This window comes from Molossus molossus, unplaced genomic scaffold (genome assembly GCF_014108415.1).
Source record: "Molossus molossus isolate mMolMol1 unplaced genomic scaffold, mMolMol1.p scaffold_m16_p_11, whole genome shotgun sequence".
Taxonomy (NCBI): Eukaryota; Metazoa; Chordata; class Mammalia; order Chiroptera; family Molossidae; genus Molossus; species Molossus molossus.
The window spans coordinates 100698030-100718851 of NW_023425346.1; the positions used below are offsets into that span (position 1 = coordinate 100698030).

The window sequence follows — 20822 nt, forward strand, 5'->3', positions numbered from 1 at the left end:
GGACCAGAGCACCACCACGTTGGGTGATAAATGGAGCTTGATTGGAGTCCTACTTGGAGTAGGACTGGTGGAATCCTGAACCCATTACTTCTTCCATGCCTGGGTGTAGAGTTGGAATAGATACTCCAAGCCTCAGGAAGAATCCCGACACTGGCTCTATGACCCAAAAAGTAAGGGCTTTATGATAGGAAGGGCGAAGGGGAAGCTTTTGCAGTCCCCTCCCCAACAAATAGTAAATCTAAAGGAGACCCATACGCTAGGACGGAGCACCGATGCTAGTATGACTGTGAAAGAGTAGAAGGTGTGTGTGTGTGTGTGTGTGTGTGTGTGTGTGTGTGTGTGTGTGTGATGATCCCTCTCCCGGCTCTATGTAGCTCTCCCATCTGGCCAGTGTAGACGAAGGGTGGGAGACAGTGGACAGCAGACTGTTTCCTCCATTCTGCTTCTGAGCTCTGGGATAGATGGACCTTGACCACCTCGCTGTCCTACAGGACATCATGGTGGTTTACTGCACTGATGATATCGTGCCTAGACTTGGTGAGGTGCCTTAGATGTTCTAGTAGAACATGGGTCCACTGAGTTTGCCCAAGTATTGTTAATAATTCACAGAAAGATGTTGATTGTCTTGGCCTTTTCCTCATGATGACCATATGGCTGCTACAGCCCCAAATAACAAGTCCACACAACAGTGTCCCAAGTAAGAAGGAAGGTGAAACCCTGGCTGGTGTGGCTCAGTTGTCTGGGCATTGCCCTGTGCACAGAAAGTTTGCTGGTTCAGTTCCCCGTCAGGGCACATGCCCAGGTTGCATGCTCAGCATCTGGTTGGGGTGTGCAGAAGGCAGCCGATTGATGTTTCTCTCTCCTTCTCTCTCTCTCCCTTCCTCTCTTCTAAAAAAATCAATTAAAAATGTTTAAAAAGAAGGAGAAGGAGAAAAAATGCTATTCACCTTCCATAGCCACAGAAGAAAAATTTTCCCAGCAGTCTCCCCAGAGGGCTTCCTCTCGTGTTGGATTGGCTGGAGTTGAGTCACATGCCCACCCTAAGACCAATCACCACTGGTAAAGAGAAACAGGAGTGTCACACGTGGCTTAATCTACTTGTGGCTCAACCCTGGAGGTTGGGCCCATTGCCTCTGTCACAAAATGAGGGCTCAATAAGTGTGAGTGACAGTGAATAGGTTACTATCAGTGTCCGCCACAGCTAATACTCCTGTCCCGTCACTAATATTGAAAACCACTCTAAGCCAAGTTGTCAAAAAAGCCATGGAAATCAACCTTGCAAAAGAATGATAATAGCATTCCTTCTAGACCTGTGCTGTCCAATAAGTTAGCCCACCAGCCACATGTGGCTACTTAAATTTAACTTAAAATTAATTAAAATTATATAAAATTTATATCTAGCTCCTTTGTCACACTAGCCACATTTCAAGTACTCGCCAGCTACACGTGGTGAGGGGCTACTGTACTGGACCACACACACATGAAACATGTCCATGGCCACAGCCAGTTCCGTTGGTCAGCACTTGTCCAGCGATGAGAGGCTTCTCCTAAAGCTAGGAGGTGCGGGTTTCACTGTCCCCACAACGCCAGATCATTGGTACCTTCACTCAGCACCACTGGAGATTGGCGAGCTGAGCAGCCTCCAAGCCAGTGGTCACAGAAGCCTTCTGACCTGTCAGGGCCCCACTGAGCACACAGACTGGCCATGTTTCCACACGCCCACTGACCCCTTCTGACTGAATCCTTGATCCGTCTCTAGGCAGGAGAGGCACTGGCAGGGAGCTGGCCTGAGTTTAGCAGATAGTGTTATCAGGAGATTAATATTCAGCCCTGGCTGCTTTGGCTCAGTGGTTAGAGTGTCAGCCCGCGGACCAATGAGTCGCGGGTTCAATTCCAGTCAAGGGTACGTATCTCGTTGTAGTTCGTCCCCGGCCCTGTTCTGGTCATGCGCGAGGCAACCAGTTGATGTGGCTCTATCATGTCGATGTTACTCTCTGTGTCTCTGTCCCTCCATCCCACTCTATCTGGAAAAGTATCCTCTGGTGAGTAATAAAATACATATATATATCTATATATATCTATAGATATATGTTATATATATAAATATATAAATAGGTTATATATACATATACACATTTTATATATATAGGTTATATATATAGGTGTTATATATATTTATATATATAAATATATATTTAATTATATTTATATATAAATAATTTTTTATATATAGTGTATATATATATATATATATATATATATATATGACACCTTGTACAGAGTGATCATGAAGTCCCCCACTGCCTATATCTCCCAATCTCCCAAACATGCACACTTCCTATAGCTCATCAGCCGGGAACCAAGGGGCTGCAAAGTGTGCAAGAATAAGACAGGGAGGTTTGGGGGCAGGAAGCCACGGTGAGCATTGGCCCTCGGGTCCACATCGTGGCCACAACTGGCATTGTATTTGATATCCTTATAAAGGGGTGTTCATTCCGAGCCTTGGCTGAGGAATAGGGACACCTCCCATGATAACCACCCTTTGATCCACTCTGACCTCGAGGGGCCTGGTGGGTAAGGATGCCTGGTTGGGTGAGGTTGGTACATTCATGTCCTGGGGAAGGTAAAGTCCCCACTCAGCTCTTGGAGACTACAGCCACTTCCTGGCCACTCTGGGCCAGTGCCACTCTCCTGGGAGGCTCCAACTTGATCTGACCAGGCCAATTTTAAAGGAGGACCAAGTTGAGTGGCTTCAAGGTCACCACCATATGTCCTCGCAGCACAGGTCAGCTGCTGTTCCCCTCCCTGCTCTGCAGAGACTCAGATGCTGCCAGGTCCCCTTGAAGTCACCTTGAGACCACGGGCAGGGTGGCAGGTGCAGACACCCTTCCCAAGTTTGCACTCTGAGGCTGCATTTGGCCAACGCTGTCCTGGGCTGGAGATATGCAAGTGCTGCTCCTGCTCTGCAGAGCTTGTCACCTGCTCCTGATGCCAAGCGGAGCTGGCTGGTCCCCCACTTTGCACAGAGGTTCTTGCAGTTGTTCCTCCCCGGTCCTCTGCCAAGTGCTCCTCGGTGCATGGGTGGGGGTGGGATGGGGTAGGATGTTTACAGAACGATCTGAGTATACGTTTCTGCTGATGAAGGGTTGTCCCCTGCGTCCACTCCCTTAGCCAGTACAGGTGCGCCCTGGGGGCCTACCACCTCTCCTCCCAACACTGCTGACCCATCCTGGGCTGGGCAAGGATACAGTGGGGGTTTAACTAGGGCCTGTGGCTCACAGTGTTTCCTCCCACCCTTCTTAACAAACCTTCATTAAACCCCTAAAATTCTGATAAAATTGAGATGCTTGACCCCCACATGAACCCCAGCTGTCACAGAGATCTGCATGCCCAGTGGCCTGACGGGAACCTGGCCGATGGATGACTTTGAGCCCAAAGCCATCAAGACCCAGCAGAATCAGGAAAAACTTTTTACCCCCTCCTAAACTGCTTGAAAGAATTTAGACAGGGGGGCTGTACCAGCAAGAGAGCTACTACTGGAGATAACTTTTTTTTTTAATCTAAAAAATATCTGCACAGCAGGGTGAATATCTGATTGCCAAACATCCATTCCTCTCACCTTCCCGTGACTGGCCCTCCTGCCCTGCAAGGCCCAGGCCCTACCCCTTCCTCTGCTCAGGATTGCTCAGAGGCCGCAATTGCCTTTGAGTTTCATCTCTTGGTGGGGCTCCCATACGCATGCAATTAAATGTTTTTTCTCATGTTCATTTATTTTAGGTCTTTCCGATTCTTAGAACAACCAAAGAACCTAGAAGGGAAGAAGGGAACACTGTTCTGCCTCCACCATGAAAAGCTGAAGTCCTAGCACAGTGGGGCCCTGATTGGTCCTCCAGCAGCCAGGACACGGCCCAGAGGGGCTGCTTCACTGCCCAGCTCCCAGCCGCTTGTCAGAGCCAGGCCCGAAACATCCTGCACACCTCCCCCCAGGGGCCTCGTTCCTCTGTGGGTCCGGGGCTCCATGGGTGTCCTTCCCCTGCAGGCTCTCCCTCACATTTAAGATCTTTTTTCCTCGATCTGGCTCCCCAGGAAGCCCATAAAGTCTCCCCAAATCCCACATTTTTTGTAGCTCCCAGAACAATTGTCTTAGGGGAAAAGAGAGCGTGTGGAGGGAGAAAAGAAAGAGTGATGGAAAAGGAAAAAGGCAAAGGTGGGGACAGGGGAAGGGAAAGATGGGAGAGGGGAGAGATGAGGAAGGGAAGGGAAGGGGAGGTGGAAGGAAGGAGAATAGGATGAAAGAGAGGGAGAAAAAGGAGAAAGAGGGAGGTACCAGGAACTAGACCAAGGTTAGTCCTTGTTTTCCAAATCAATACTTTTCCTACCAGGTTCTGCTTGAGTGACTGTGAATAAGCAAATTGTTTCAGATATCCTAGTTTCTCTCTCTCTCTTTCTTTTTTTGTCCTCATCCAAGGACATTTTTGCATTCATCTTCAGATAGCAAGGGAAAGAGGGAGGGAGGAAGAGAGAGAGAGAAACATCGATATGAGAGAGATACACCAACTGGCTGCCACCTACACAACCCCAACCGGGTCTAGGGACAAACTGCAACCAAGGTACATGCTCTTAGGGGAAACCAAACCCGGGACTCTCCAGTCCGCAGGCCGACACTCTAACCGCTGAGCCAAACCGGCCAGAACCCTAGTTTTTCTTTATATCTCTGTTGAAAACTAGGGAAATCAGAAAATGCTTATTTGTTTGATCTTTTCTAGGGCATTGACAGAGAGGAGGAAGAAATATTCTTGGCATACGGCCTTTTTTTTTAAGGTCTTTGTAGTTTCCTGTTAATTAATACCTGAACCTTCACCATGTAAATAACACAGGTAAAGATAAACTCCACTGGCCCTGGACTCTGACCTTTGTTTAACATCCACCCCTTCTCTGAACCATCCTCCATCCCATCACTAGAAAGATTGGGATCGTTAAGCTGGAAATTTGGAGCCGGAGAATAAAGAGACAGGGCATGTGAGTTGTAGACAAGCCTTGTTAAGAGAACTCTCGGCACCTCTGAGAGTTCTTCCCTAGTTAGCTGCGATGTCTTCCTCAAAAAGGTGACTTCAATGGGGTCAATTCCCTTTCCATGCATAAGATTCCATGGCTCTGCACCTCTCAGCTTATGCCCACCCAGCTGTGCTTTGCCAGCACTGCATTGCACCATTTCCTTGGACAAGCATCATTTAAACAAGTGATTTAATCCTTCTACTCGCTATTGTTGAACACGCCTATGGCATTTACTTCTCTTCATGTTGGAGTGCTTTCTCCAGCAGTGTTTTCAAAGAGGGCCTCTATGTGATAAGCCTTCTCATTCTTTAAACACCTGATCATTTAGTTAGGAATCAAAACCCAGTTTCGAAGTTCTTCATCTTTGATTCTTTACAAATAGTATCCAACTATCTTCTTAAGTCCAGTGTGTTGCTGTTAAGAAATCTCAAGTCCATCCGATTTTTGTTCCATCCCCAGCCCTCCACCATCCAGCTGCCTGGAATACAGATGTGATGCTCAATAGACACAGATGGAGTGACTGAATCACGGAGCAGGTGTTGGAACCCATCCTCAATTCCGGCCCAAGGTGGCTGGCTTCGACTCTTGGGCTTTTCCCACCCAAGCCTCTGGATCTTCACTCTGGGCAAAGTCAGCACACAGAGGCAAGAGGTCATATTAACTAGAACCCTAACAAAGATATGGGGTCCTTCCCCCAAGCATTGGCCAAAACAAGTGCTGGATAATCAGACTTAGGGCAGGGCTGCTTATGTATTCTGAATATCCACTGGCTGCACACAGGTGGTACTCAAAAAGGGTTTGTTTTATAGAATGGACATACACACTCTCCAAGAGGAGATGGTCAGCATAATTACAGGCGTCAAGACAGGGTAACTAGAAGAGCAGGTGGGGGGTTATATGGTAAAGGTGAGAGCTGAGTACTAGCATGTTCTTGACCTAGAGGGCCTTTGGTCTATACTGTGTAAGAGAGGGAAAGTAAAGAGCCTCGACTACTGTTGTCCAATAACGCAACCACTAACCACCTGCAGCTATTTACATTTAACTTAAGTGAAATAAAATGTAAAGCTCAGCTCCTCAGGTGCACTAGCCAGACTTCAGGCACTCAGGAACAGCCCCATGGAGCTAGTGGCTACCTCACTGGGCAGTACAGATAATATAAAGCACTTCCATCACCACAGAATCATCTACTGCACAAAGCTGACCTAGACCCTTAGAATTAAAGGAAATGCATTCCTGCTTCTGACCTGGCCTACTGATATCCTCCTGTCTCCTTTATCCCCCCAACAGAGATCAGAGCACCATCAGTGCCCCACTTCTGCACCCCTAGACTTTGTGCTCCACAGGGAACAGTATCCTCTGCCTTTTTAGTTTATCCCCCCTCCCCCCAGTGCCGATGATAAGTATTAATTGAAACAGTGAGCCCTCAATTTGTTTTTGTTAAATGCTGAAGGCCCAAAAGGTGAGGTAAGTGACAGAGTAATAGAAGAAACCCTGCTTCCTCGCTTTTCTCGGCTCCTTACCCCCTGCTCTGGTGCCCACCACCACCACCACTCCAAAGCAGCACAGTTAGGGGCAGGCCCTGACTCTAAAATTTCCTGTCCCCAAATCATGTGAACTCCTCAGACATATCTGCTTCAGGTCTCAACATAATCTAATTTGTGAAGGTATATTTGTTCACATGGTAATTTACTGTTTTCCTCCCCCTTTTGCTGCCCTGAACCCAGTAGGTGCTCAATAAGTATTTGTTGGATGGATGGGTAAACGGAGGGAGGGAGGGACGAACGCACGGCTCAGATGGCTGCCCTCCCTGACCAGGTCAGCCACAGGCACTGGGGGAGGCGCAACTCTTAGAGGGCTGGGGAGGAAAGCCCCCGCCGCCTGCCCAGCGCGGGGCTGGAGGATGGAGAACCTGGCCGCCGGCTGAGGGTCGAGCCGGGCGCAGCCCTCGGGGGCGTGTCCTCCTGGGGCCGTGCGCCACCGCTCGGGGAGGTCGGCCTGGCTGCGGCGGCCGCAGAGGACTGGCGGCGGCGAGCATGGAGCGCGAGCTGGAGGCGCTGGCGGCCCGGCCCGCGCTCCCGGCCGAGCCCCCCTTCCAAGCGCTGCTGGAGGCGGCGGGCGGGCGCGGGCAGGTGCTGCTGGTGGGCGAGCTGTGGGAGCGCGAGCAGAGCCGGGCCCTGCTGCGGGACTTCGCCCGGGCGGTGTTCCCGCCGGAACGAGCCGCCGGCAAATCGGGCGACGCGGTGGCCGAGGGCGCCGGGCTGGGGGCGCCGGGGGCGCGGTGGGCGCCGGGCACGGCCAGGACGCGCGCGATCCGCTCGCCGCTCGTCTTCGCGCTGTGCCGGGCGTCGTCGCTGGCCGCCAGGGAGCCTCGGCGCCGCCTGCGGGAGATGCTGCGGGACGTCCGCGACCGGCGGGCGGCCGGCGTGGCGCTGGTTGGGGTGCTGGTGGCCGAGGCTGGGCCGGAGGACGCGGCGGCTCCGATGTTGCGGCTTCTGGAGGCGCTGCTGCGCACCGTGTTCGGTCGCCAGGCGGGAGGCCCGGTGCAGGCGGCTGCCTATTGCCCCGGCCACCCTGCCTCCAGCCTGGCCGTCAAGGCGGCCGCTAGCAGGGCCCTGCAAGCCGCCGGGCCCGCGCGACCAGGTGAGGGGGTGCAAGGCCCGGGAGAGCGCGGGCGGGGGCGGTTGGGGTAAGGCTCCCAAGGTGGGACTCTTTAGGCCAGTTTCCCTCGCGGTGCACCGAGGTAAACTGAGGCCCCGAGAAGGGAGGTACCTAGCACTGGGCCTCCCAGCTAGCCGGAGCAGGCCCTGGGCCAGGGGTCGAGTCGCTCCCGGGAGGATCCTTCATGCACAGGGGACAGGGGTTTAGGAAAGCCGAGGCGAGGAGCAGAGGCAGAGGAAGTTGGTGGAGAGAGAGGGTTGTACTGGGCTGGTCAAAAATCTGGGAGCTGGGGGCAGGGAGACGAGGGAGGAGATGGGAAAGCCTTGGGTTTCGCACATTTCGAGGCAGGATTAGGACCCAATTGGGACCGGAGGGAAGAGATTGGCGTTGCCAGGAGCTCCTAGGACCGCTGCGTAGCTAAGGACGCGGAGGTGGAGGAGGCTCAGTGTGTAAGCCGCGGGGTCAGAGGAGGAAGGCAAGGAATAGATGCCGGGACTTGGAGGAGCGAGGAAAGGGTGTGAGGGACTGACTGAGGGCACAGAATTTTCTAGACCCTCTTTGCTACCCGGAAGTGCCTCCCTCCCCTTCCCTCCACACTCTCCTGAAGTTTGGGGAGGAGAGTGAGGGTCTTTTTCTGCTGCCATCTGCAGAAGAGTCAGAATCTCCTCCATCCTGGTTCACAGTTTCCCAGGAGCTTCCCAGTGTCCTCGGATTAAAATACAGACATTAAGCTGGATCTGGCAAAGCTGGGAGACGCGGAAGTGCTCCTGCGCTCCCTGCTCCCCCCGCCCCCAGCACCTGCTCTTCTCCGAGCCCTCCGGCCTTCCCTCCAGCCTCTGCCAAGCTTTCCTGTGAAGACAAGCTGTGCTCTGACTCCTGGGCACTGTGTGTTAATCAGCATCCTGAAGATGCCAGACTTGCGGGGGAGGAGGGGGTCGCTTTTCCAGCAAGGAGACCTAATACCTCTGATGTCACAAATGTCGCAGACCTACCTGTCAGCCTGGCCTGTCTGAGTGAAGGCCATCCACCTCAGCTGTAGAACCTGCCCTAACTTCTCCCTCCATACCCATAAGCCCTTTCTACTGCATCTATGAGGAAGCTGGCTAAATTTGAAACTCCACAACCTGCATCCTGAAAGACAGGGGGAAATGTCCTGAGATGGATTGTCATTCTGATAGTTGATGCCAGCCCCTTTGCTGACCTGGCCCCATGGGAGAAAATTTCCTTCTCCCCTAATGAGCTCGTGCCTGGAAAATTCTGAGCCCTTAATTTCTTAGTCCTCTCTCATTCCCAAGGAATAGCTTTTAATTCACCAGAGCCACGGTTGCTCTGGCCTCCTAAGCTTTTGTACACACATTGCAGTTTCCTCGAATGAAAAGCCTTGAAAGCCTTTTCTTTTATTCCTCCTCTTCACCTGACCAATGCCATCTCAACATTCAGAACTGGATTTCCTCCTCCAGGAAGTCTTTCTTGACTCACCTTACTTCTTTGCAAGTTCAAAAGTGAAATCCCAAAACTGCCTCCACGCTCTAATCTCTTACCACATGGTTTTGTCACTTTCCCTTATGAGTTTAATCAACACCATAATCCCCTCTCCTGGCACCTGCCCGGCATGCAGAAACCTTGCCCCTTTTTAAACACTGAATTGATCTCTACTGCATTTAACTCATTTCTACTTTTATAAAAACATACTAAACAATATGAAATCTTTCACTAATGACTAAAGGTCATGAGTGTAATTATAACTCATTGTCCACTAATTTCTCCCAGACTTTTGCAGTGAGCCACACCAGGCAGTAGGTGGCACCAGACTGCTAAGGTTTTGCTAGCAATTGTGTCTGGCTTTTTAGTCTCCCAATCTGCTTCCTCAGTGCCTCATGACTATTCTTATGCTTTTAGGTTGCCTGCCTCCTGTCATGCCCTTTTACCCAGACTATGCCCAATCCAGCTGCCTTTGGGTTGAAAATAGAGTTAATAGCCTTGGCCGGTTTGGCTCAGCGATTAGAGCACAGGCCAGAGAACCAAAGAATCTTTGGTTCAATTCCCAGTCAAGGGCACAGACCTGGGTTGCAGGTTCGATCCCTGGTCTGGGTTCTACAGGAGGCAACCAATCCATGTGTTTCTGTGTCTCTCTCACATCGGTGTTTCTCTCTCTCTATCCATCTCTCCCACTTTATCTAAAAAAATCAATGGAAAAATATCCTTGGGTAAGGATTTTTTTTTTAAAAGTAGTAAGTAAGCCCTGAGTTTAAAAAAAAAAAAAAAAATTAACAGGGATTTTCTGTGTTTTGGCTGCCGGGACCCCCCCACCCATCTTTAACTTTGTTGCAATTACCTTATTCCAGATGCTTGAGGCTCTTGGGTGATCCCCAGATAACTTAGATGGTACTATAATAAGGAAACTAGAATCAACATATAAGTGTTTTGTGTGTGACCACTAAAAAAGATTAAATCTATTCATATTAAGAAATAGTTTGAACCAGAAATCAGGGGAATTACTGCTCCGTGAGTATTTTCTTCAGCGCTGGGGAACTACAATTCCTTTCATGCCATTCTTGTCACGGTCGTTTCAACATGTACCTACACCACAGGGTTTTCTTGAGGATGAAATGGTTATTAAACATAAAGCAATCCTTTTCTTTTTGATTCATTTTATTTTCTTTTTTATTCTCATCCAAGGATATATGTTTTTATGGATTTTAGAGAGGATGGGAGAGAGAGAAACATCAGTGTGAGAGGGAAACATCAATCAGCTGTCTCCTGCAGGTACCCCGACCAGGGACTCAAACCCGAAACCTAGGTATGTGCCCTGACTGGAATCAGACCCACAAATTTTTTTTTTTTGGTACGTGCCCCTAGCAGGAACCGAACCCGGGACTCTCTGGTCCGCAGGCCGACGCCCCAACTGCTGAGCCAAACTGGCCAGGGCAGACCCACAAACTTTTGATGTATAGAACGACACTCCAGCCAACTGAGCCACCCGGCCGGGGCCCTGCTTTTGTTTTAAGTACAAAAACTCCACCCCTTTGCAAATCAGAATCTTTGTTTTTAATCAGACAGTTGAAACTAGGGCAGTTGACAGTTGAAGCTCTTGGTTTACTGAACAGAAAATCTCTCAGTGATGTCAAGCACCATGTGACCTCTGCCTCTAAACTTTGTGTTCCTTCTAGCAGAAGGAGCCTGGGGAAGACCCGGCCTCCCGGCGCTGTTGGCGTGCTTTTCCTGGGGTTCCTGGAGCCGGGGAAAGGACCCATATGCCACCTCCTCCAGTGGCCCAGCTCAGGGTGAGTGTGTCGCTTCCTGCTCCTGGACTCTGAAGGCTGGGTGCTTGGGATTATGGGAGTGGTCACATGCACAGGGACCTTAGGGAGAGAGAGGACCGACATCCATGGAGCACTGGCCATGTGTGCAAGGTGGGGGTGAGCAGTGTGAGGTGCCCTCGATACCAGGAGGCAGCACAGTCTCAGTCAACGAGGCTCTAGCCCAGGAGTCTCCACCTAGTGAAGGTGGTGTGGGCAGGGCTGTCACGCAGGTGTAGGCCATGTGCATGGCAAGGCACATGGAGCCAGATGCATGGTTCCACGGAGCATGTAACATTTGAGAGGGGTTGGGGAGTTTTCTTAGGCAAGAATAGTAAAAATTGAAGAGGGAGCATTATAAAGGTTTGACAGCGTAATGTCATGCTCAGAAAAGGGACCCCGGTCAAGAGTGCCAGGGGTGCAGAAGGAGACTGGTGAGGGCTGAGGCTGAAGCAGAGAGTTGGGACCACATGGCGACCCTGGACCTGAGTCTCAGGAGAATTGAACCACTGGCGATTTCTGAGCAAGGCTGTGCTTAGAGACATGACTCACTGTAGGAGATGGGAGCCACCAGAGGCAGAGCCCAGCTAGGAGGGGACTGCATAGACCCAGGAGAGACGACAGGTGGCCTGGGCCCAAGGGCGGCAGTGTTGGAATGGAGAGGAAGGAGCTTGCCAGCCCTGGAGCCATTTCTAGGGTAGGATCATCAGGTTGCTAAATGGAGGCGAGGGAGAAGGAAAAGGGGAAGATAGCAAAGTCCACAGAGGCACTCCATAGGCTGTGTGGTGACCCAGACAGCACTTACAGTCGTTTGCTGCTTAGCCACGAGGATACGTTCCGAGAAATGCACCTTAGGTGGTTTTGTGGCTGTGCGAACATCATAGCATGCACCTACACAACCCTGGACGGTATAGCCTGCTACACACCTTGGCTGTGTGGGATAGCCTATTGCTGCTCCTAGGCTTCGAGCCTGTGTAGCACATCACTGTCCTAAACGACACGGGATTAAATCAAACACAAGAGCAAATGGTGCAAGTAGAAAGAGTACACTCTAAAATAGCGATAAAAGTATAGTCAGGACATAAACCAGTAACACAGCCGTCTATTATCATTATTAAGTATTCTGTACTGTTCATACTTGTACATGCTCCACTTTTATATGACTGGCAGCCAGTAGGTTTGTTTGCTCCAGCATCACCATCAGAATTTCTCAGCTCCATTATAATCTCACGGGACCACTATTGTATATGCAGTCCATCATTGACCAAAACATCGTTACAGGGCCATGACTGTCCTCAGGGAGTAGGTTGTAAGCAGTTGAATGTACATGACCCCACCCCTAGAGTGTACTAAACTGTATACCTTTGTTATAGAAAAAGTGAGTAATGCTTTTTTTTTCGTTATTGATTTTTAGAGAGAGGAAGGGAGAGGGAGAGACAGATAGAAACATCAATGAGAGAGAACATCAATTAGCTGCCTCCTACATGCCCCCCATTGGGGATCAGGCCCACAACCTGGGCATGTGTCCTGACCGGGAATCAAACCGGTGACCTCTTGGTGCATGGGTTGACACTCAACCACTGAGGCACATCGGGGCTAAAATAGGGCCTTCTGTTCAGGGCTTCGCAAAGCTGCCTCAAGGTGGGAGGCTCCGTTCCTTTCTGGAGCCTGGGTCCTTGTTCAAGCTCACCTGGTTGTTGGCAGAATCTGTAGGACTGAGGTCCCCGCCGTCTTGCTGGCTGTCAGCTCCATGAGGCCCTCCAGTTCCCTCTGCTCACAGACAGGTAGTCTTTCCATTGACAGGGACTCTCTAGGCTCCTATAATGTAACATAATCACAGGAGTGACTCTCAGTCACCTTTGTCATAAAAAGTACCCAAACCAAGGGAGTGACTATCCTACCAAAGTCACCGATCTTACCCTCACCCAAAGGAGAGGGTTATACAGATTGAGTACACCAAAGGGTGGGCATCTTTGAGACCGTCTTAGAAGTCTACCTACCTGAAAGCTCAGCAAATACAAAAAAAGAAACACAAATATTAAAAAAAGCATTCACTTAATTCCATCACTCAAGGTAAATACAAATCCATTTGGTGTAGACCATTCATCCATCTGTCTATCTATATCTCCTTGTACTATTTAAATTTTAATAAATTTACTTCTATATAGAATATAAATCATCTGCATCAGATACTTAAAATATTTAATTGCAAAGATGTTAACTTTGACCTCTCCATCACCATTTTGGATGTATCTGGAAACTGAAGGAAAAAAGGAATCAAATAATATGGTGTAAATATTAGATAACTTTTCTCTGTAGCATATTACAAATTGCCTAATCTTCTGTAGAATTGAATGTATTGAAATACAAATTGCATTAATAGACTATGCATATGCATTTATAATATAAAGGATAATATACATACATACATACAAACATTTATACAGACATTTTTGGAATCTGCTTTCTTCATCAATAATATATTGTGACTATGCAGTATTCCACGGCCATAATTAAATGTCAACAACATCTTTTATGGGTTTTTTTCAGGTAATCATAGATTCACATGCACTCGTAAGAAATCATACAAAGAGACCCTGTGTACACTTCACCCAGTTTCCCCCAGTGGTAACATCTTGCAAAACTGTAAGATAATATCACAATTGGGATATTGTCATGGAAATAATCCACAAATCTTATTCAGATTTCCCCAATTTTACTTGTAGTTGTGTGTGTGTGTGTGTGTTTAGTTCTATGAAACTTTAGACATCCTTTTGAATGCCTGAATCCCATAATGTGGGTAAGCCAGTTAGTTCATCCAATCCCTTTGTTGGACTTTGAATGAGTAGCATGTAACTGATTTCAGTTACAGGAAAGAAACTATGACTCAAACTAGCAAGGACATTTATTATCTCACCTAAAAGAACATCTAAGTGGATTCAGTATCAGGGCTGGTTGATTCAGGGGTCCAGGGACCCCCTCAAGGACTTAGGTTCTTTCCTTCTCTCCGAGGGGCCAGCCTCGTGTTGTTTCATCCTTAGTCTGGTAGCAAGATCGCCGCAGCATTTCCACTAATTATTCCTAATTATCTCCTTAGGATAAAATCCTAGAAGTGGAATTGCTGGGTCGAAGGGTATGTACATTTTTAAGGTTTTTGATATGTACTTTGTGTGTTTTTTAAGTAGATAGTCACCGGGGCCAATTTCCTCCCTTCCATTCCTAGCTTACTCACTCCTAGTCTTTATCTTCTGATTGGATGATTTCCTCTCTTGTGTTCCAGGTAACGTCCAGGAACCCGAGGAGGAGCTGGTGCTGACAGCCGTGCTTTCCAATGGAGACTGGGAGGGTCCTGGAAAGGGGTCGGTAGCCGGTGAGAGAGCTATCCACATGCCCGATGAGCCCGCTGGAGATGCGAGCTGAAGTCTGGAAGCCCGGGCTGCTCCAGCTCTGACCTGCAGACTGGGGGCTGGCTCCTCCTCACTGCGCCCCTAGGGCTCCACGCTGACCTTTGGATGGTGGCCACTACGAAGACCACACTCCCACGGGGCTGAGGCACTGACTGTTACCAGCAAAGCAGCGGGACTTGCTAAGCTGAGCTGGACCTAGGAAAATGTATCATGTCATCTGGGAACTTACCCCCAGCCTCACATTTGGTCACTCTGGTCACAGTGAGGTTGTTTTTTCTCTCTGTGCCTTGGTTTCTCTATGCCACTAAGACAGATGGCTGCCTATTTTGAGGCTCTGCAGTGCTGTGGCATCCCATGGTGTGTGCATGAGCATCCATCATTTCAAACGCAGCTGGAAAGACCTCAACTCATCAGGTTGGGGAGAGGGGAGGTCTTAGACCTGTCACTCAACCAGGGGCCAGGCTACTCCTCCAGGCAGCAGTAGAAATGTGTGTGTGTGTGTGTGTGTGTGTGTGTGTGTGTGCGTGTGTGTGTGTGTTGCAAGGGTCATTGTGACTGTGGGGCACCCTTGGCATTTAGTGGACATCTCACATTGTGTAGGACAATCTCCAACAGCACAGAATGTTCCACTCAAAATGCCAATCATGGCACCTTTGAGAAACTCTGGCTAAGCCAATCTCTTCTCCCTGTCAAATTCTAGGAAGAGTCCCCCAGAGCAGAGAGGGTTGGGCTTCCTTGGACCTTGGCTCCTGAGCAAGCCAGAATAAAGACTGCACTGCCGCTTGGGGGCCTGGAGGCCAGGGCTGAAATGCTCGGTGTGCTGCAAGCCCGGAGAGAAATAGCCTTACATGCCCCTGAGAAGAAAGGGCCCTCTTTCTTCCTCGTGTTGACATTGACTTTCTGTGCCAAGTTCCTTTGAGAATCAGGATGCTGGGAACTGTCCGTGGCACCAAACAGAAGGATAGTTAGGATTAATTCAAGGGCATAGGACTCGATCTCAATCTCGGGTCCTAATCCAACGTCAAAGCCGACCCAGCCTAGAGGTGCTGAGTACCTGAATCCCTTTTTCTCCGTTTATGAATCAGACGGGGTCAGTGATGTTCTCTTAAAAGCCAGGAAGGCCATCAGTTCACTCAGAGAGGAAACTCTGCATTACCTCCCTTGTCTTCCTTGCCTGCCCCTGGAAAAATCCAGTCTTTGGAATAGCGAGGATAGCTCCTGGTTTTCCCTAGTAGGGAGTACTATCTAAGGGAAGTAGCTGAATTCGTTTGTTCACGCGTGATTTACTCAGCAGACACGCAGTTGTGCCTGCTATTTGCCCAGCATTCTGCCAGGTGCTGCATAGCTTTCTTGAGTTATTTCTGCTCCTCTGTGACTGAGGGGACTCTGTTAAAGAGGACCCTTGCTGCTCTATGCCTTCATTTCTTCTCTTCAGTAAGGAGCCTAATCCCTGTTGGTGTGAGGGCAGGCAGGATGGCATCTTACTCGGGGTGGGTTGACAGCATGTGTCATTTAATTTTTTATTTTTAATATGTTTTTATTGATTTCTTTAGAGACAGAAAGGGAGAGAGAGAGAGAGAGAGAGAGAGAGAGAGAAATACTGAAGTGAGAAACATCAATCGGCTGCCTCCTGCATGCCCCCTACTGGGGATCGAGCCCGTAACCTGGGCATGTGCACTGGCAGGAATCAAACTGGGACCTCTCAGTCCATGGGACCACGCTTAATCCGCTGAGCCATGCTGGCCGGCAGCATGTGTCATTTTAATAATGCCAAACTCTCACCAGTAGAAGGACCCAGCTGACTTTCTTTTATACAAGAAAGAACTCAATGAATTACTGTTGATTTTGTTTTAAAATAGGGGGACTGGTATTGTTGAAGCCACTATATTTTTCTATTTATCCATTAATGTCTTTGTAATGATTTGGTTAGAATTTTATTATTTGGTGGGTAAGGGAGCTTTTCTTAAGTTAGAAAATTATCTATGGCAGAAGTCACAAGGCAGCAGTCTCTGCTGTATTTAGAAACTTATGAGTTCGTTGCCAATATTTGAAATTTGGGAGATTGCACCTGAAAAAGCTTGTTTTCTGGGGGGAGGACAGGCATGCCATCATCTCCATTTTACTGCGATTCCACCCCTCACACTGGAGCCCCTCCCCCCACCCCTCTACTGCACCTGTCCTGGTCCTGGTCCTGGTGGTGGGCATTTGAGTTGGCAAGCCTCTGGTATAAAGGATGGTTTACACATTTTTTTTATTACCTTCAGTATTTCCTGTGAATAGTTCAAGAGAGAAGGTCTTTCTTGACTGAGATTTTCGTTCTGCCTCCCAACTGATAAAGATGGGACTGAGGTCCTTCCAGGCCCCTCTTGGCTTCCATGACGGGTGGTTAAGAGGAGCGCCACCCTTTTAGGGACCGTGTGGTTGCTCTTTCTAGCAGACATGGTGCTGAGAGGGATCTTGGTGCTGGGTCTCCTACCCAATGACTGTGACAAGGCCCGAAAGTTGAGGTGGCCATGTCTGAGAGTGGGAACCCCAGATTAGGTTCGTGGTACCAGGAGCCGTTTAAAGGGGCCTCCACCAAGTCATGGTCTGGGCCGTTGGGAACTAATCTTTCTAACATGGCAGTTGTACTGCTTCTGACTTGAATCGATGATTCCTTAGCTCTAATAAAACCAGACAGTACCCCATTGCTGTCTAATCGAAAACACAGTGGACCTCCCCCGTTATTCTCTTGAGGTGTTCTCTGCAGGAGCCCTTGGGAGCGGGGCTTCTGGGTAAAGGTGGGACTCTCTGCAATAGTTTGGCCTGAAAGTCTGCCAGTCTTGCCCTGAGTGACATCTCCGCAATTTTATTGGCTTTTACAATATGTTTTAAAAGACATTTTTAAAAACATAGCATTTAGCTTGGTACACGCACATGTTTCACGAGATAAAATGGCCTTAACTGAGCCTCAGAGAGCCCTTTTACAATATTTGTGTCAGTGTCTCTCCTCTCAAAGTTTTGTCCCCAAGAATAACCACACAAGAGGAGTTCCTAGGTTGTCAAGCCAAAACCAAAGCAAGCCTGCAGAGGGGCCAAGGGCTGAGGCCCGCAAACAAACCCCTCTTACTCCAGAGAGCCAGGACTCAGTGTCACTGGGGAAGGAGGATGACAGCCACACTAACCTGAAAGCAGTCTCAACTTCGAAGTGTAGCAGAACCCACTGCAGGGCTGTTTCCCTGTGGTCAAGGGGCCTGCGCTCTGTCCTGTTTGGATAGCAACGCCGCCAGCACAGTTCAGGCAGCCGGCTGTTTCGTACCCAAAGGCTGCATAACCCCTCCTGACCCGGTTTTGTGTTTTAGTGAATCAATGATTGGGACAGACACAGAATTTGGCCTGGGCAGCCTGCCACTTGTGTAATCTTGGAGTTTAAGGGGTAATGGGATATAAGGCAGGTGGACGACCAGGATCCTGCTTGAATCGCTCAGATGCCTTTGGCTCCTGAGTCCGAGCCCTCTGGTCGCATTATATTTGGGCTGCCTAGTTGGGAGCAGAGGCAGAACTTACCCACTGGCTCATGCCATGAGTCACAGGGACCAGGTGTGGGCTAACCCAAGTCCAGACCCAGGCTGGGCACTGGGGCGACTGTGGAGTCAGGGCTTTGGCCAGAGGGGGCACCCTGTCTGGCTTCCTCCCTGAACTTCCCAGCCCAGGCCAGGGCTGTGCTGCAAATGCAGGCCCAGGCCTGTCTGTCCCTTGATTAGTGAAACTCTGGCACCCTCAGGTAGCAGTTCAGATTTTAAGGCTTAAGTCAAGCTTGTTGCTGAGCTGCTCTGCACTTCTTTGGAGTAATTAGGTGCTTAGCTTAGTCATGTGACCAAGCCCTCTTTTTGAGTCCTGGTGGTAGAAATTGGGTCTCTGTCTTGTCCTCTGAGTTCCTTCTGTCCCTCACTGGTTACTGAGGTCTTCTCAGAGCAGGGTGTTGCCTCAGATCGTTACCCCACCCCCAGACTACTCCTATCCCGACCACCTACCATCCCAGGTATACCACCCACTCCAGAAGGCCTGTGGCCAGGGCGGCCACTCCCAGCCCCGTGCTCCCTCACAGGAGTGGGTCTCACCTTCAGCTTCTGCACCTGGACTGGTCTGAACATGTGCCAGAACCAAGGAGCAGGCAAGACGGAGAAGGAGGCCAAAGGGCTAGGCCTGAGGGGGAGGTCAGAAGAAATAAGACCTCGGTGAGCCCAGACGGCCCTGCCCAAAAGAAAGCTCACGCCAGGCGCATCTGTACCTTTAGAATTTTCTAGCAGCCACATTGGAAAAACAAACAGAAACAGGTGAAATTAATTTTAATAATATATTTCATTTAGCCCAATATGTCCAAAATAGTATAATTTCATCTATAAATATTAAAAAAAATTTTTAAGAGACATTTGCACCTTTGAAATCCTGTGAGAAGTTTACACCTACAGCCCAATTCAGATATTAAATTGTTATCCAAAATACTTGGTCTGTCTTTAGATTTTGTTAAATTTACAGTTGAGAAAACAGAGTCACATCCTCAATTTGTTTCAAATATACTTTCAAGTTTTCCTAGAACTGAATTGGATATCAGTTTTTAAATTTCAGTACAATGAAATTAAATTTAAAATCAGTTCCTGAGTGGCACCAGCTACATTTCAAGTGCTCCATGGCCCCTGTGAAGAGATGGGGTAGGGAGGGTCTGGAACAGCAGAAATCTGACCAGCACCTGCCTTGGGGGTCCTATGTGGCTCCTCCCACCCCTGGCCACTCCCCCAGGGCTGGCTAGTCATCCTAGACCCCAGGGAAGGGGAAGACAGTGGCTTCCAGGATCGATTCACTCAGGGAAACATGAAGGTGTTCAAGGTAGGAGTTGCCTTCCTGAACACTATCCTTAGAGGAAGGAAAGTCCAGTGTCGCCGTTTGGATTCCCAAGTCTCTCTGTAACTCAGTCGCCTAGGCCAATTCCAGCCCTAGCCAGGGGTTCCCTCCCACCAAGCCCCGTCCATGGGGGTGGGGGGGGGTATGTCAAGGGTTGCATTTCACATTTCTGCTCCCTTAAGTAAATGATTGTACTCAAAAAGCATATGGCATGCGTGCTATACGTGAAGCAAGCACCAGCCTCGTGGCCAGCCCCAGTGACATAAGATCTGCGGTTTATTGAGCACTGTTCTATGCCAGCCCCTGGAAGAGAGCATTTCCCCTCACAGCACCCTTGCCAGGTATGTGAACCCGTCCCCTCTATGGCAGGGTTGGGTGATCCCACGGCCCAGTGCTGCCAAGTGCCAGAGAAAACACTTGATCTGGGTCTCCTGGCTCCAACGCCTGCTCTTCCCCCTCATCCCCCCACAGCTCAAAAAGCAAGCCAGCCTGACTCTTGACAGTTGGGCCAGCGTTTCATAGACCCAGGATTTAAATGCCAGGAGGCTAGGGGTTTGGGGTGTAGGGTAGGTGGTCACAAGGCCCATGCCCTTCCCCGAATTCCTCACCTTCTGCGGATCACTATGACCACTGGAGAGCGTGTGCAGCGTCCAAAAGATGCTCCAGCAAAGCTTATAACTGAATCCCGTGGAAGGATTGAAAACATTTTTACTTCCTTGCCAGCATTTATTTATTTTTATTTTTTAATTGAGTATAACTGGAATAAAACATTGTGTTAATTTTTGGTATACAACATAATGATTTAGTATATGTATATATAGCAAAATGATTACCACAATAAGTTTAGTTGATATCCATCACTGTATATAGTTACAATTTTGTTTTTGTGGTCGGAACTTTTAAGATTTATTCTCACAGTAACTTTCAAATACACAATACAGTATTGTTAACTATAGTCATCAAGCTGTACATGACATCTGTAGGACTTATAACAAAGTTTGTACCTTTTGGTCATCTTTACTCATTTTGCTGAAGTTATCAACACTGGAAATTCAGATTTCACATGAAATTCTGATTTGGGGCTTTTCTTGGAAGAATCAAGCTCTTACAGCAATAGCCCTGCATTTTTGCATAGTAACACTGTAGGAGCTGAGTACCCACTGCTCTCTACATGGGGCATTCACTCTTCATTTTGTCACAGTCACCGCTACCCCCTATTGTCTCCCTAAGTGTCAGTTGTAATTCACCATCCTGCTGAGCTGGCGTTTTCTTACTCTATGCCTGCTTCGATCATTTCCATTTCCTGTTGGTATGTGTTTGTGATTCCTCTAGGAGTTTGGGGTACATGAGTGTCTATGTGAGGGATTGGCCAAAGTGCCTCTGTAAAGTGATACTTCCAAACAATCAATCTGTTTAAAGGGAAGTGCCTTTCAATCCGAGCTATGGGTTCTTCAAAAGTGTTTAATAATTACATTTAATGTATTTTAACAATCATAACTTAAGAATACTAATTTTTAGCCCT

The 20822-nt window shown here is 48.9% G+C and overlaps 1 protein-coding gene across 1 annotated transcript; it reads left to right on the forward strand.

The window, feature by feature from the left end:
• Positions 1-7088: 7088 nt before the first annotated feature.
• Positions 7089-14606, forward strand: CUNH2orf72 (chromosome unknown C2orf72 homolog). The gene is made up of 3 exons (XM_036255063.1): positions 7089-7695; positions 10884-10997; positions 14293-14606. Exons 1-3 carry the CDS (start codon positions 7089-7091, stop codon positions 14430-14432), a joined length of 861 nt encoding a protein of 286 aa, XP_036110956.1. The 3' UTR covers positions 14433-14606.
• The last annotated feature ends 6216 nt before the right edge of the window (positions 14607-20822 follow it).

Coding starts and splice junctions, on each gene's coding strand:
- CUNH2orf72 (XM_036255063.1), top strand. CDS start 7,089: ATGGAGCGCGAGCTGGAGGCGCTGGCGGCCCGGCCCGCGCTCCCGGCC. Junction 7,696..10,883: donor CGCCGGGCCCGCGCGACCAG/GTGAGGGGGTGC, acceptor TGTTCCTTCTAG/CAGAAGGAGCCTGGGGAAGA. Junction 10,998..14,292: donor CTCCAGTGGCCCAGCTCAGG/GTGAGTGTGTCG, acceptor CTTGTGTTCCAG/GTAACGTCCAGGAACCCGAG.